The 14,312-nt window shown below is 50.6% G+C and overlaps 1 protein-coding gene across 5 annotated transcripts in view; it reads right to left on the reverse strand.

Annotated features, from left to right (window-relative positions):
* Window positions 1–304: 304 nt before the first annotated feature.
* The window catches only part of CAP1 (cyclase associated actin cytoskeleton regulatory protein 1), a 35,692-nt gene continuing 21,684 nt past the window's right edge, over window positions 305–14,312 (reverse strand). For 4 of the 5 annotated variants that reach the window (XM_084815955.1, XM_084815956.1, XM_084815958.1 and 1 more), the window contains exons 9-13: window positions 8,445–8,635; window positions 6,240–6,363; window positions 4,436–4,518; window positions 3,003–3,146; window positions 305–2,192 (exon numbers count right to left, since the gene is read on the reverse strand). In XM_084815955.1, coding sequence (XP_084672081.1) covers window positions 2,109–2,192; window positions 3,003–3,146; window positions 4,436–4,518; window positions 6,240–6,363; window positions 8,445–8,635 — 626 coding nt within the window. In that variant the 3' untranslated portion in view covers window positions 305–2,108. Of the gene's footprint in view, window positions 2,193–3,002; window positions 3,147–3,735; window positions 3,825–4,229; window positions 4,519–6,239; window positions 6,364–8,444; window positions 8,636–14,312 lie in introns of those variants that run through there. The other variant, XR_014785165.1, reaches the window with a different exon arrangement.

Here is a 14,312-nt window from a genome sequence, read left to right on the forward strand (position 1 = left end):
GATCAGTTCTGCACACCAACTTCACCCTAAGAGCTTTTGAATACTAGAATGCATCATCTTGAGTATTTGAACTATTTCAATAGAAATAAGTTTGGCTCCTTAGTTACAGAACATCTTTCACACAAATTCAACCCTTTACTACCAAAGTCCCATCACGAATGCAGGTGTGGTTTTCTGAACTACAGTATGGATGTCACAGACTGGCATGTTGTCTGTCTGTCTGCCAGCACAGTGGAATTCTCTGGGCAGTGACCTCTGTTTTAACAGGTCCAGGGGTGTCAAGCCTCAGGGCCAAAACCAATTTCAGATATGCTTGCTGGTGTCACATTCCAGTGGTAGCTAGGGCCAAAGGTAAAAGAATATCATTGTATTTTAGCTTTAGGGTCTTACTGCCAGTAACTGAGCCTTAGGAGAAGCATGTCATCCTTTTAAAACCGAGGTGGGGGTGGGGGGTGGGAGAGAACAGGCACAAAAGCCACAATCAGTGGTCAGGAGAAAGGGGGTAAGGCCACCTGAGGAAGCAGGCCAGATGTAACCCACAGGCTCAATGGCCCTGATCCAAGGAGTCAAACTTCCCTGAAAGAGCACTTACTCACCCTTACCCCTTGCAGCTGCAGTAAGAGAGGAGTGTGTCCCCTAAAACTCTCAAAGGCACGGATTCATCAAACGGGTTCAAATGGAGAATTGTATCCTGGGGACAGTCAATTTGAAAACCAATAAGTAACACTAGTCTCAGGCTGTAAACTGATATTTGCAGGCTTCTCTTTCTGAGCGGAGCTGACTGCAGGTGAGCTTAATAAGGACCACCACCTTCATGAGCAACTTGGCATTAACTTTATTCTATCTTCAGTATAATTTTAAGTACATAAGAAAGTTTATTTCCACAAGCCTCAGGAGAGAAGAACAAAAGTCACAGGACTGTTTAAAAAAAAATTGCATATCTTCTGTGAAGTTTCATTTTAGTGAAAAACTCAATGTGGCAAAGGGGGAAATAAGATATGCTTATGCTATCCAAGACACTATGATTCAGGCGCAGAGGCAGCTCCCTTTGGTGGGCCAGTACAGTACCACGTCTTGGCGCAACCGTTGCAGTGCATTGCGAACACGCTGGACTTTCTGCAGAGAGGAAGAAGCCGAGCAAGGGGGAAGGGCCAGCCAGAGGAAGAAAGCCTTCCACACTCTACCATGTAAATAACTTTTGATGAAAAATGACAGAACTGCAATGAACTTGCGCTTACAAATAACTAAATACTGGATTTGGAATGGAGAACTACCCCTCCCTGGAGGGATGGATTCTAAGAAAAAACTGCCCTGGCAGACTGAACAATGTTTAGCTGCTTAGACGAGGGACCCTTTGGGCACAACTTTCCCTTTAAAGGAAGGCTTGAGTGGAAGTGGATGAGCAGTAGCTCTCTAGCTGCTTGATAGACTCCCGGAAGTGAGGGGGGGTCTGTTCCATGGTAGTCTTGTGGCACCTGTAACCGAGAGATCTCCCCCAACATCATGGCACAATACAGAATTTTACACTGAGCACAAAGGAAGGGGGGAAATAATTGGGGGAAGGAGGAATGCTACACATCTCAGTCTGCAGCCTTTGGTCCAGCAAAACCATTCCCAGAATCAACACCCCTGGTTAGATTAGTTTAGCAGAATTAGTCAATTGCCTTGTACTTCCCCAAATCACACCTGCCAGATACACTTTCACATACACATCACTGGGGACTCTATACCCTGATACTTGTTTTATTCCAAGGGGGCCAGTGTTCCTCACTTAAATGACGGGGGAAACAACACACCTGGAAGCCAGTCATGAGCACTGGGTCCAGTCAGCACAAAAAGGCTGGACAAAAACTGATTGGTGATGGGGTTTTGTCCGGCCAAAACTCCACACCTTCCTGCTGATCAACAGATAGAAGCGAATGATCCTGCCACCCTACCCCAAATCCCAGCCTGAGGTATTTTCAGTGAAGGAAGGTAGGCAAGTCTCTCGGGAGAAGACAGAAGCAGATGGGGAGCAGAAAAAGGTACAGGAAATCTAGAAATCATCCCCCAGAAAAGCAGATTTGTCCCACAGTGGGGCGAGGGGAGGTGTTGAGCGCCAGGTGACCTTATCCAGCAATTTCCGTCACCGTGGTGACTAACTTCTTCCCGTTCCACAGCGTCTTGAATTGTTCGGGGATGGGAAACTCATTCTGGGGGAACAAAATACAGGAGTCAATACTGTGTTTGCATGGAGGCCTCTACAGTATCTGCAGCCCTCCGAGTCCCTTTGTGCCATCTGTCCCCAGGTGCATCCACACCAAGGTCACTCCTTTACAAATCCTATACGAGCACAGGAAGAATCTTGCCACATCAGACCAAACACCCACCCAGTTCAGCAACCACCCTCCCCCAATAGCCAGGTAGATGCTCCTTGGAAGAATGGCACAAAGGCACTCAATCTTCCCCGACTGTCCTCCCCACCCCGTTCCATTACTGGTATTCAGTGGCATACAGCCTGGGAACATGGAGGTTCCACTTAAGGTATCATGGTCAAGTGAGCTGCAGGGGAAGGGATAAATGAGGAAAGTTTGAAGAGATGTAATCAGCAGTGACCCCATGCAAAATATCATCTCAAATAACCCACTACACCAGCCTTCCCCAACCTGGTGCCCTCCAGATGTGTTGGACTAACTCCCAGCTATGCAAGCTGGGGGGATGCTGGGAACTGTAGTCCAGGAGGGCACCAGGTTGGGGAAGGCTGACTTAAGCCATTTCAAGCTTGGCTTCTCAATTCCCACTACCTAATTCTTCAATCCTAGATGTCACTCCCTGCCACTGAAGGCCCAGTTACACCTGGACCTCGAAGACCAGGTGTTAAGATCCTTTAAGCAGTAAAGCTCTCCAGCCTCGTTTCTGTTTCAGCAAGGGATTGGTGACATTTTTAAAACCATGACCTATTCCAAGAGAGTTCCTTCTGTCAATCTAATGACCACCACCAAAGTGACCAGAAAAAGACTTACAAAGTCACCGTTGTCTGTGGGAACAAGGACGTTCATCTCTGAAGACTTGGCACTGACGATCTCACAGTCTAAGGAGCTCTTGCTCAGGTAGACATGGCAACCATCTGTCTTGTTGATGGAAATGGTTGGCACTTTACCCATTACCTAGCATGAAGAGTAAGGATGTCAAACGGCTACAGCCGCTACCACCTTACACCCCAGATATGAAGGAAATGTGGGAAGTTGGTCCTCCATTGCTCTGATAACATCCCAGTTGGATGACTCTAACGTAGGGGCTTATTTTGGAAGCATCAACTAGTAGAAAGTACTATAGCTAGTCTGCCAGCTAGGGCAGGGTGTTCAGATCGTAATTTGCCAGTTTCGAAATGACACTGCCCTTTTATCCCCTTCCAGGCACAATTAAAAGTGCCGGTCTTCACCTTTAAAGCTTCAAGCAGCTTGATTCTCATGGGCTGCTTGCTCCCACATGACCCCAAGTTCATCTCTGCAGGATCGTATTTGGTTCCCTCCACCATACAAGGCGAGGCAGATGGTAACTTGAGACTGCTTCTTCGGTGATGGCATGCCCTTCTTCAGAAAGCCTTCCCCGCCTGCAGCCAACGTGGTTATCTTTGCAGTCCCAGACCTTTTTATTTGCCCAGGCCTAGTAGCTGATGTTTTACCCTACTGGTTCTGGTTTTAAACTTCTATCCATAGCTGTTAACATTCTGCTACTTTGTATTTTTTTTTTTTTAATGAGGAGGATAGTTTAAAAGTGTCAATTATAACAGCCTGCTCCTGATTATTAAAGCACTCCCTATAGTTTTGTCCTGCTCTTCAGCCCTGAAGGGCTTCCAGGACGGTTAACCCAGGCTTCTCCAACCTGGCTTCCTCTAGAAGTGCTGGAACACAACTCCCAATGAGAACTGGATGGCTTTAAAAGGGGGTTCGGCAAATTCCTGGAGAAGGCTATCAAAAGGCTACTAGTCCTGATGGCTCTATGCTACCTCGGAGGCAGTATGCCTATGTACATCAGTTGCTGGGGAACACGGGCGGAAGAGCGCGGTTGCACTCGTGTCCTGTGGGCAGCTGGTTGGCCACTGTACGAACCGAATGCTGGACTAGACGGACCCTTGGTCTGATCCAGTAGGGCTCTTATGTTCTTAACTATGGAAGTTGCGCTCCAACACTTCTAGAGGAAGCCAGGTTGGGGAAGCCTGGATTAACAATTCTGGAAGCCCTTCAGGCCTGAAGAGCAGGATCTAACTATTGCAAGTGCTTCAATAATCAGTTCCTGTTACACAGATCTCGAGAACCTAAAGCCTAACGTCCTGCAGCCCATGGGCTTTTCTTACTTCAGCTTTCTTCCACACTGAAGCGTCTGCTCTTCAGAAGAGACAAGGCAGGGTGAGGGCTGTTACAATGCGGAGAGGAACGGAGACGTGTGCAGTTACCTGAACTTGAACATCCCGGCTGTTTATGATTTCAACGATGCCCACCACGTCATCGAACACCAGGCCTACCTTCTTGCAGTTATCTACGAAAAAGAAATGGCACAGGAGGGACCATTCAGGGCTGGGTTTACCTTGCAGCTCTTGTGGCCGTTCATAATGTGCTCAGGTTTCCGTCTCACCTCCGTTCACGGATTGGTGTCAGGCAAGTCAGCGTAACAGCTGCCTGCCCCGGCCCCCGCCTGAAACGTGGGGGAAGCATTCGGGAAAGAAAACACTAAGGACACCAAACCAACATGGAATTTGGCCCACTTAGGCCCATTGATTCCAACAGTATTTCTTGCGCCCAGGTAGGTTTGGGTGGATTGAATTGCACAGAGATGCATTACTGTCACAGCAGCAACAGTGCACGGGAGGGTAAGGAGCCATTTCCCGCATGGAATTCTGCAGCATGTGAAGCAGCCCAGAAAGCCCGCTGGGTGTGGCTCAGTTTGCTCCCTGGGTGCTTGACCAGGTGCAACTGCTACCCGCCCCAGGCAAAGAAGACTACAAGGCTGGCTTCAGAAATTAACGTCGTGATACCTGCCTTGTTTCCCAACAGCTTCCTTTAAAGCCCACCTCAAAAGCCTCTTCCACAAGGCCATGGCTCAACCCGGCACCCTCGACTCCGACAGTACCCAAGCCCATGTCTGCTCTCCTCTCAGAGATCATGAACTTCACTCCCATTAAGCCCTTTGGAGCTTCTGCTCTCCCCTTGGGGGCTTCCTCACTGCCCACTTCAGATGGTCAGCTCCCTTGGGGCAGAGATCTGTCTCGTTTGTTTACCAGACTCTATAAAGCACCAGCTATATCGATAGTGCTGTATAAATATGTTTCTGCTGCATTTCCCCACCTATCCAAGTGTAAATTGACTCTGGATGTCAAACGCAACATGTTCAGAGATAGGGGCTGGATATTTCTGAATGTTTATTTTATTACATTTATATCCCACCTTTTCCCCTCTTTTAAGGAACCCAAGGCAGCGTACATAATCCTCCTCCTCTCCATTTTAGCCTCTCCATTTTAGCCTCACAACAACCCTGTGAGGTGGGTTGGGCTGAGAGTGTGTGACTGGCCCAAAGTCACCCAGTGAGCTTCCATGGCCGAGTGGGGACTAGAACCTGGATCTCCCGGCTCCTACTCCAACACTCTTGCCACTACACCACACTGGCTCTGAATGTTGTTCAGCTGCACAGCAGCAGCAGCAGCTAGAGACCCCCCTTTCTGGTACACAGCAAAAATGGACATTCAAGAGGGACAAAGAACATGCTCTGAATGAGCTGCTACAAGTAGGTAGCAAGATAAGCGCTTCCTGCCCCTGAAGGAGACACACCGAAGCACGTTGGGCGTGCCACATTGTGTAGTAAAAGTTTTTACATAGAGCAGACTTTCCCAACCAGGTGTCCTCTGGATGTGTAGGACTACAACTCCCATCATCCCCACGGATGGTGGTAATCTCAGTCCAACACATCCGGAGGGCACCCAGCCAGAAAAGACTGGCGGAGCATCATTTTTCGGCTTCCCATCATTCTGGCGCTGCCCTTCTGCTCCAGGTCCACACAGGTTTCGCTCCAGCAATGCTGCAGTGCCAGGTGCCCCAAGAAAATTCTTTGCCCTCCAGCCAGCTCTATTCTAACACTTCTCCTTGAGCAACTCCCAGAGGAGGAATATTTTACATTTTGTGTTTCAGAAGGTTTCAAGGAGGATGCTGTTCACAGGTGCCCCATTCCTGCTTTGCCTCCACCCCAAGCAGATGTGAACCACCTACCAAGCGTGATGGAGTTGATCTTGCCTTTGATACGGAGCGTGCTGTTCACGCACTTGTAGACGTAGGCCACCTGCTTCAGCTCCGTGTCAGTGATCACCAAGTTGGAGGCATTCTCTTGGTTCTCCTAGAAAGGAAGGGCAGTTCATTCGAGCCAGCTCCCCTTCCTTAGGGATGACGAGGAGCTGCAGACATGTCTGAAGGAGTGCACTGAGCAAGAGTTCCTCACCCACAGAGCTGCAGTGCTTAATTTATTAGAAGAACCTTCTGATCATCTAAAAAGGTGCTCTGATCTGATCTGGCCAGTAGACTTAAAAAAAATTAGCAAATCCTTATAAAAATGGAAGATGCAATTCCAAGATGCTCTTCTAAGATGCTGGCTGCTATGACACATATGCAGCATCTAAAAACAAAATTTCTTTTGATCCAGAACTATTTAATATGCAGAGCTCACCAATTACTTGACTGATTAATGAACAGTAAACTGAGGGCATAATTCTAGGCATGCATAGACTGGCTGGGGCATGCTGGGAGTTGTAGGCCCTTTTTTCTGTCTATGCATTCATAGGATTGTGCCTTTAACATTTCTTTAAGATCAGGCAACCGCCCTAATCAGGCACAGCCAAAACACAGCAGAATAAAAGCTGTCCCTCCCATGTCAGGGTATGTACACACTGAGGTCATAACAGCTGGACTGAACCCAGCCCCCAAAGCAAGATGCAAGTAGCCCCGGAGGTTCTATCCTGTTTTAAGTCAGAGAATGGTAAAAACAAGCTTCACTTACAATTTTTCTTATTAGAAAGCACAGTAAGATTATAAGGGGTGCTCAGACGCACTCTGCCCATGTTCAGTGAACAAGACCCTCAAGCAAGAACACCAGCAAGGGCAGATCACCACAACCCGAAGCAAGTTTAAATGCCAGCTTACAGCTCACCACCTGGTTCTGGCTTGAAAAACTGGTCTCCCTCCCTGCCCCTTGTGTGTCTTTTGCCTTTTTAGTTTGTAAGCCTGATGGCAGGGCCTGTCTCTTTTTATTTATGTCAGCTGCTTTGGGAGACAATAACTGTCTGAAAAAAGGAATAAACATTCAGCAAATGAAGAATAAACATGCAGTGGGAGAGTAGGATCATGCCCACTGGTAATGCCACCCTGCAAATGTGCATTTACTGTTAGTGAGAAGGGGGCTTGTGTTGCGCAAATCTATGCACACCCCTTATTTCCTATCAAGTAAGATATCTGCATGCCTTATTTCATATCAACGCTAGTGCCTCGTTCTCTCATGTGCATTCCGGAAAGGGCTGGATTGTTCTAGCCCTCGTACGAGCATCTGGAGAATAGCACAGCTTGCTGAGAAGACAGACGTCAGCCACCCACGGGGCAGAGGACGCCGGGAAAGAGAAGGCAGAACTGAGTATGCTCTGCACTAAGAAAACAAGGTGATGCAGTCTGCATATATTATGCAAACTGAGGATTCCAGTCATTATGGAGAGGGGCAAGGCACTGCAGTCGGGCTCCCTGGCTACTGGCAGTCTCATTCCTACCCATCTGGCTTCTAGGTTTTATAAGGTAGAGGTGTTGAACCTCTTTCAGTCTGAGGGCCGAATCCCACTTCAGAGACATTCTCGGGGTTGCATTCTAGTGGTGGGTGGGGCTGACGGCAAAATGGGGTGGGGCTGAAACGCCAGCCTATTCTAGCTTGGAGCTCTTCCTGCCAGTAACGAAGCCTTAGGAGAGGAATTTCAACCTTTTGGAAGGGCAGGGGGAGGGAGAAGAGCCACACAAAAGCCAGGAAACCATCAACTGATCAGCGATCAGGGAAAGGGGCCATGGCCACCTAGGGAACCCTGGAGGACGGGAACGGGACCCCGAGAAAGCTTAATCTGGCCTGCAGGCCTGAGGTTCTGCACCCCTGTTATAAGGCATTCCCCACATGCTCTCAAGCCTATTCAAACCATAGCTAAGGGCTAGAACATTCTCCTTTTATTTAAATGGATCACTCAGGAAGGTGCACTCTACAGCCTGTGCCACGTTCCCTTTTCTGCACTTGTGTGGAGTAGACACTGCCCAGAGAAGGTTGTTGGCGGCACGGCTTTTGCAACGGATCTTGGCCCAGATCTCTGCTGCCTTAGAAAGCATCTCCTTGGGAGTAGCTGGGCATCTGCATGTGGGATCCCATCCCCCATGGCATTCCAGCCCTTCCACACTCACCACTCTCCATTTCTTGCCTTCCAGCTCCAGCACAGGAGGCTCCTTCTTGACAGGATGTTTTTGGGAGGGGTTTATGGCACAGGTGGGCTTTGGAGCCGTGAAAGGCTTTGGTCCCGTCCGCACTGAGCCGCCTTGGCTCTTCAGCGATGGGTTCTTGTGGGTCTTCATGTCATCCGACACATGCTTCAGGCCTAGGAGGGAAAGAGCCGTTCACTTCCATCTTGAAGATGCCACCAGCTTTAGGAACTGAGGCGAGTAGCTTCTGCTGCAAACCTGTCCCCTTCTCATGTCACCGTGGCTGGGTGGGAGCAATGCGGTGGCTGGGCTCCTTCGTGCGCCCCTCAAGTAGTACCAAAACCCCCACATGCAACTTCTCATGCCAGAATCCGTCTTCCTCAAAGTCCAAGGCATCTGATGCGACCCAAATGGCATGTGGAAGCACAGCACAGCCCTGGCTCCCTTGCCACAAAAGCATCGCCAGACCCAGAGCCAAAGAGCTCGGTGTGGCAAGACAGCTTACCCTGACTCCTTGCCAGGAAGTAGCCCCAGCCCAAGCCAGGCCATCAACATTTGTGCCCCTCTAGACAAGATTAGTCCCTCTTCCAGCTCAGCACCAATTGGTCCATGTCTATGTTTCCTTTACTTGAGAAGCTCAAATGTGGCTTAATGTTTCTTTTACTTGAGAGGCTCAAACCTGGCTTAAACAAGTTTTAAAAATAAAAAGAGAAACCAACAGGATGCTTGTAGCAATAAATATTGCAGAACTAAAAAGACCAACACAAGTCAGAGTATTTCAAACCTCAGAACATCTACTACTACAAACATATCTGTGTTGCTTCCCAAAATATTGGAAGTACGGTCAGGAGGCATTTGCAAGAAGCAGCTCCACAAACAATGGGCCACAACCAAGGCAGTCTGGCTCCACCCCACCACCGTTCTTCTCTCCCAAACTGGGCACGAGGCTTTCAGCAGTTCTCTGGACTGTAGAGTGGACGGCTCTTTGCTCTCAATCCTTTACCTCCCTCGGGCATCAAGCCCTCCGTCTTTCCCTTGGACCTTCTGATCACAAGCAGCAGACACAGACCCTGTGTCTGCCTGCATGGGGTAGTAGTAGTGGGTCAAAAGCCAGACTTGGGAGACTTGGGGTTAAACAGCCATTTGGCCAAGCCATTTGCCTCATGTCCCAAGTCACATGAGGCCATAACTCAGTGGTACAGCACCTGCTTTGCATGCATAAGGTCCCCGGTTCAATCCACAGCAGGCAGAGCAGGAAAAAACCCTGCCTGAAACCCTGGAGGGCCACTACCAGTCAGTGTTGACAATACTGAGCTAGATGGATCAAGGGTCTGACTTGGTATAAGGCAGTTTCCTATGCTCCAGTCTCAGGTTAGCCTACCTCCCAGGGTTTTTGTACAGATAAAATGGGGTAACACCCACCTCTCCCATTAACTATTTCGTTACAAGGATAGCACTCAAGTTAAACTGTAATAAATCAAGGCATTCTGGGAAAGAAAGATCCCCCCTCCCCCCCAATCTGCTGAACTAGGCATCCAGTAGAGGGCTATGGAAGAGTGAAAAAGCTCACTACATTTTAAGGTTTAATGCTCATTATATCAGAGATGGAGCATCCCTGAAATAGTATCCTTTAACATAGCAGTGTTTCCTCAATTTGCATAAAAACCAGTGTTCCAAGTGGCACGTGATGAGAGATGTCCCTTTCTCTCCCCTCTTCCAATATTTTCCTTTTGTCAATTGTACTGTGGATGCTGTGCTGTAAAACACTCTGAAGCCTCAATTAAGTTTTAAAGCATGTCCCAGGGCTTGACAGTTCAGCAGGTATTCCATTTGCATCCAGATGGCACAAGCTGCTGCTTTAATAGACCTCTGCACTGGTTTACTGCACTGCAATAGATGCAATATGCGTGAAGCAAGACTCTCCCAAGCTTGCTCTACAGAACACCCTCAGTTTAAATGGTTCCCCTCAACAAGAAAAAGGGATTCAGTGGCTTAAGACAGGGCCTACCAGAGCTTTTTTTGTACAGGTCAGGTTGCAGGGCCTGGGGCTTTGGAAAATGCAACTCACTACAGTTCCATCCCCTTCATGGATCACTGCCTTGTTGTGGCGAAGGGGCTTGCGTAACTCAGTGAAGCCATAAGCTATCCCGTGCAGGGCCACCCAAGATGGGATAACAGGCAAGCATGGCCTTGGTGTACAAAATGAAGCAGGACAAAGGCTAATAGAGTTTTGCCAAGAGAACATGCTGATCATAGCAAACACTCTTTTCCAACAGCACAAGAGCCAGGGCCTGCAGGAGAAGCCACCACTACCGGGGAAGAGGCGCACCTGCTGCTGCTGCTGCTGCCACCACCACCACCACCACCAGGCCTTCCCTGTGGACTTCTGCCTGGCAGACCGCCAATCCCTGTAGGACCAGGCCCGCAGGTACCGAGCCAGCTGTGCTGCTCCACCTGCCCCTCCCTGGAGGGGCTACATAAGCTGGCTGGCTGAGGTGGCCTGGGAGAGCCAGGGCCTGCAGGAGAAGCCACCACCAGGGAAGAGGCGCGCCTGCTGCTGCTGCTGGGCCAGCAGCTGCTGCTGGGCCAGCAGCTGCTGCTGCTGCCGCCGCCACCACCGCCGCCACCAGGCCTTCCCTGTGGACTCCGGCCTGGCATTATTTTTAAGGGGATTTTAATTGTTTTTTTGGTGTGTGTGTGTGTGTGTGTGTGTGTGTGTGTGTGTGTGTGTGTGTGTCTGTCTGTCTGTCTGTCTGTCTGTTTTTCTGGGGGATTTTGTTGTGTTTTTAGGGGTGGGTAGCCTGCCTGATAGGCGGGAGCGAGGGGGCATGTGTCCACCTGATGGAGGCAGTGGGGGGAGTGTTGGGGGCCAGAAGATACCGAGGCTGGGCGGCAGGCACTGGCGGAGCACTAGGGGCAGGCCATGCCAGGTAAGGGGAACGAGGGAGAGATGTGTAGTATCTGTCCCCTGCTCCGGGCCTGTCCAGAGCCAAAGGATGGCTGGGGGAGGCGTGACCCCATCTTCTGGCCTTCGTTTGCTGCTCTGCAATGCCAGGTCTGTTACCCAGAAAACCTCCCTCATCCATGACATGATCCTGGATGAGGGTGCAGACCTGGCATGTATTACGGAGACCTGGCTGGCCGAGGCTGCTGCTCTAACCCTTGTAGCCATGTGTCCAGCCGGATTTTCGTGTGCACAGCAGCCAAGGGCTGGGGATCAGGGAGGGGGAGTGGCTGTTATCTACAGAGAGTACTTGGTCTTCACCAGACCCCCTCTCCAGGAGACCAAGGCTGCTGAGTGCATGTACTGGAGGTTGGGCCCGAAGGGCAGTCTGGGGATTCTGCTCGTGTACCATCCACCCTGCTGCACGACTGACTCCCTGGCCGAGGTGCTTGAGGTGGTCTCTGATGTGCGTGTACAGTCCCCTAGCTTATTGGTGTTGGGGGACTTCAACGTACATTCAGAGGCCATCCTCACAGGAGCACCTCGGGACTTCATGGAGACCATGGCCTCCTGGGAGCTGCACCATATTCTAACTGGGCCCACCCATGTAGCCAGTCATGCAGTAGACCTTGTGCTTGTTTCTGGAGATGCGGGGAGTGATCTGGAAATCGGGGGTATATCCACCACCCCCTTGTCATGGTCAGATCACTATCTGGTGATGTTGGCCTTATCGGTTCCACAACCCCTCCGCAGGGGTGGAGGACCCATTAAAATGGTCCGCCCCAGGCGTCTTATGGATCCAAATGGATTCCTGAACGCGCTTGGGGATTCTCTGGGGCACGCCAACGGCCACTCGGTCGAGAGCCTGGTGGGTGGCTGGAATGCTGCAATCACTGGGGCATTAGATCAGGTGGCTCCGAAACGCCCTCTCCCCCTGAACAGGGCTCGGACTGCACCATGGTTCAATCCGCGGTTACGAGCTCTGAAACAGGAGGTGAGACAGCTAGAGCGCCGGTGGCGGATGTCTCGCTCCAAAGACAATCAGACACAGGCTAGAGCTGTATTTTCAGCCTATCACGTGGCGGTGAAGGCAGCAAAAAAGGAATATTATGCTGCCTCCATCGTGTCTGCAGAGTGCTGTCCCAGGAGGCTGTTCCAAGTGGTCCGGAGCCTGGTCAGTCCTGTGGCTCCGGAACCACTGGAGTATTCTAAGGCCTCCTGTGAGGCCTTGGCAAGGCACTTTGCAGATAAAATTGATCAGATTAGGTGTGTTACTCTGCATGCTGTGGATACAGTTAGTGTGCAAGAAGCGGCCTGTGGCAAACCGGTTTTGTGCTTTCATCTGTACGGCCGACCACCTGCTTACTTGATCCTTGCCCACCTTGGCTCATTATGAGCTGCAGAGAGAGACTGGGTGAGGGGATCAGGGCGGTGGTGAACGCCTCCCTTGAGGAGGGAGTGATGCCATCAGCCCTCAAGGAGGCAGTGATAAGACCGCTCTTAAAGAAGCCCTCCTTGGATCCTCAAGTTCTGAACAACTTTCGCCCAGTCTCAAATCTGCCATTTTTGGGCAAGGTGATTGAGCGGGTGGTGGCGGTGCAGTTGAAGGCACACTTGGGAAGAAGCCGATTATCTAGATCCATTTCAGTCGGGCTTCAGGCTTGGGCATGGGACAGAAACGGCCTTGGTCGCCTTGGTAGATGATATGAGGAGGGCTCTGGACAGGGGTGAATGCTCCTTCCTTGTTATCCTCCACCTCTCAGCGGCTTTTGATACCATTGACCACGGTATCCTCCTGGACCGCCTGGAGGGGTTGGGAATTGGAGACACCATATTGCGGTGGTTCCGGTCCTTCCTCTCCGGCAGGTACCAGAGGGTACCACTGGGAGAGGAGGTTTCGGACCTGTGGCCGCTCACTTGTGGGGTGCCACAGGGTTCCATCCTCTCCCCGATGCTATTTAACATCTATGTGAAGCCGCTGGGGGCTATCATCAGGAGGTTTGGGGTGCAGTGTCATCAGTATGCGGATGACACGCAGCTCTACCTCGCGTTCAAATCTTCACCAAGGTTGGCCGTAGAATCCCTGTCCAAATGTCTAGAGACAGTGAGTGGCTGGATGGGGAGGAATAAGCTGAAGCTGAACCCTGACAAGACCGAGGTACTTTTGGTGGGAGACAAGAGGAGGCTGGGGGATGTTGACCTGGTGTTGAATGGAGTACGGCTACCCTTGAAAGACCAGGTCCGCAGCCTGGGGGTCATTTTGGACTCCCAGCTGTCCATGGAGGCTCAGGTGTCAGCTGTGAGCAGGACAGCGCTGTATCAACTCCATCTGATATGGCGGCTGCGCCCCTACCTTCCCGACCATCTGCTCCCATCGGTATTACATGCCCTGGTCTCCTCTCGTTTAGACTACTGTAATGCGCTCTACATGGGGTTACCCTTGAAGACGGTTCGGAAACTGCAGCTGGTACAGAACGCGGCGGCTCGCCTGATTAAAGGCAGCCGCCGGCGAGATCACATCACTCCAGTGCTGAAGGAGTTGCACTGGTTACCAGTTGTTTTCCGGGCCAAATACAAGGTGTTGGTTTTGACCTTTAAAACCCTATATGGTTCCGGCCCAGCCTATCTTAAGGAGCGCCTCCAGCAGCACCAGACAGGCCGCTTAACAAGATCAGCCTCGGATGGCCTTCTCTCTGTCCCATCAGCCAGGACAGCTAGACTGGTGGGGACGAGGGAGAGGGCCTTTTCTGTGGTGGCCCCCACTCTGTGGAACTCCCTCCCTAGGGAACTCCGTCATGCCCCCTCTTTAATGAGCTTCCATCGTGCATTAAAAACGTGGTTGTTCAGGCAGGCATTTGGGGTGGGTTAGGGTATTTTAGGAAATGTTTTTATTGTAGAATTTTATTGTT

Source organism: Heloderma suspectum, chromosome 10, assembly GCF_057233095.1.
Source record: "Heloderma suspectum isolate Gila_16-S chromosome 10, 16-S_ref, whole genome shotgun sequence".
In the NCBI taxonomy this organism is placed as follows: Eukaryota; Metazoa; Chordata; class Lepidosauria; order Squamata; family Helodermatidae; genus Heloderma; species Heloderma suspectum.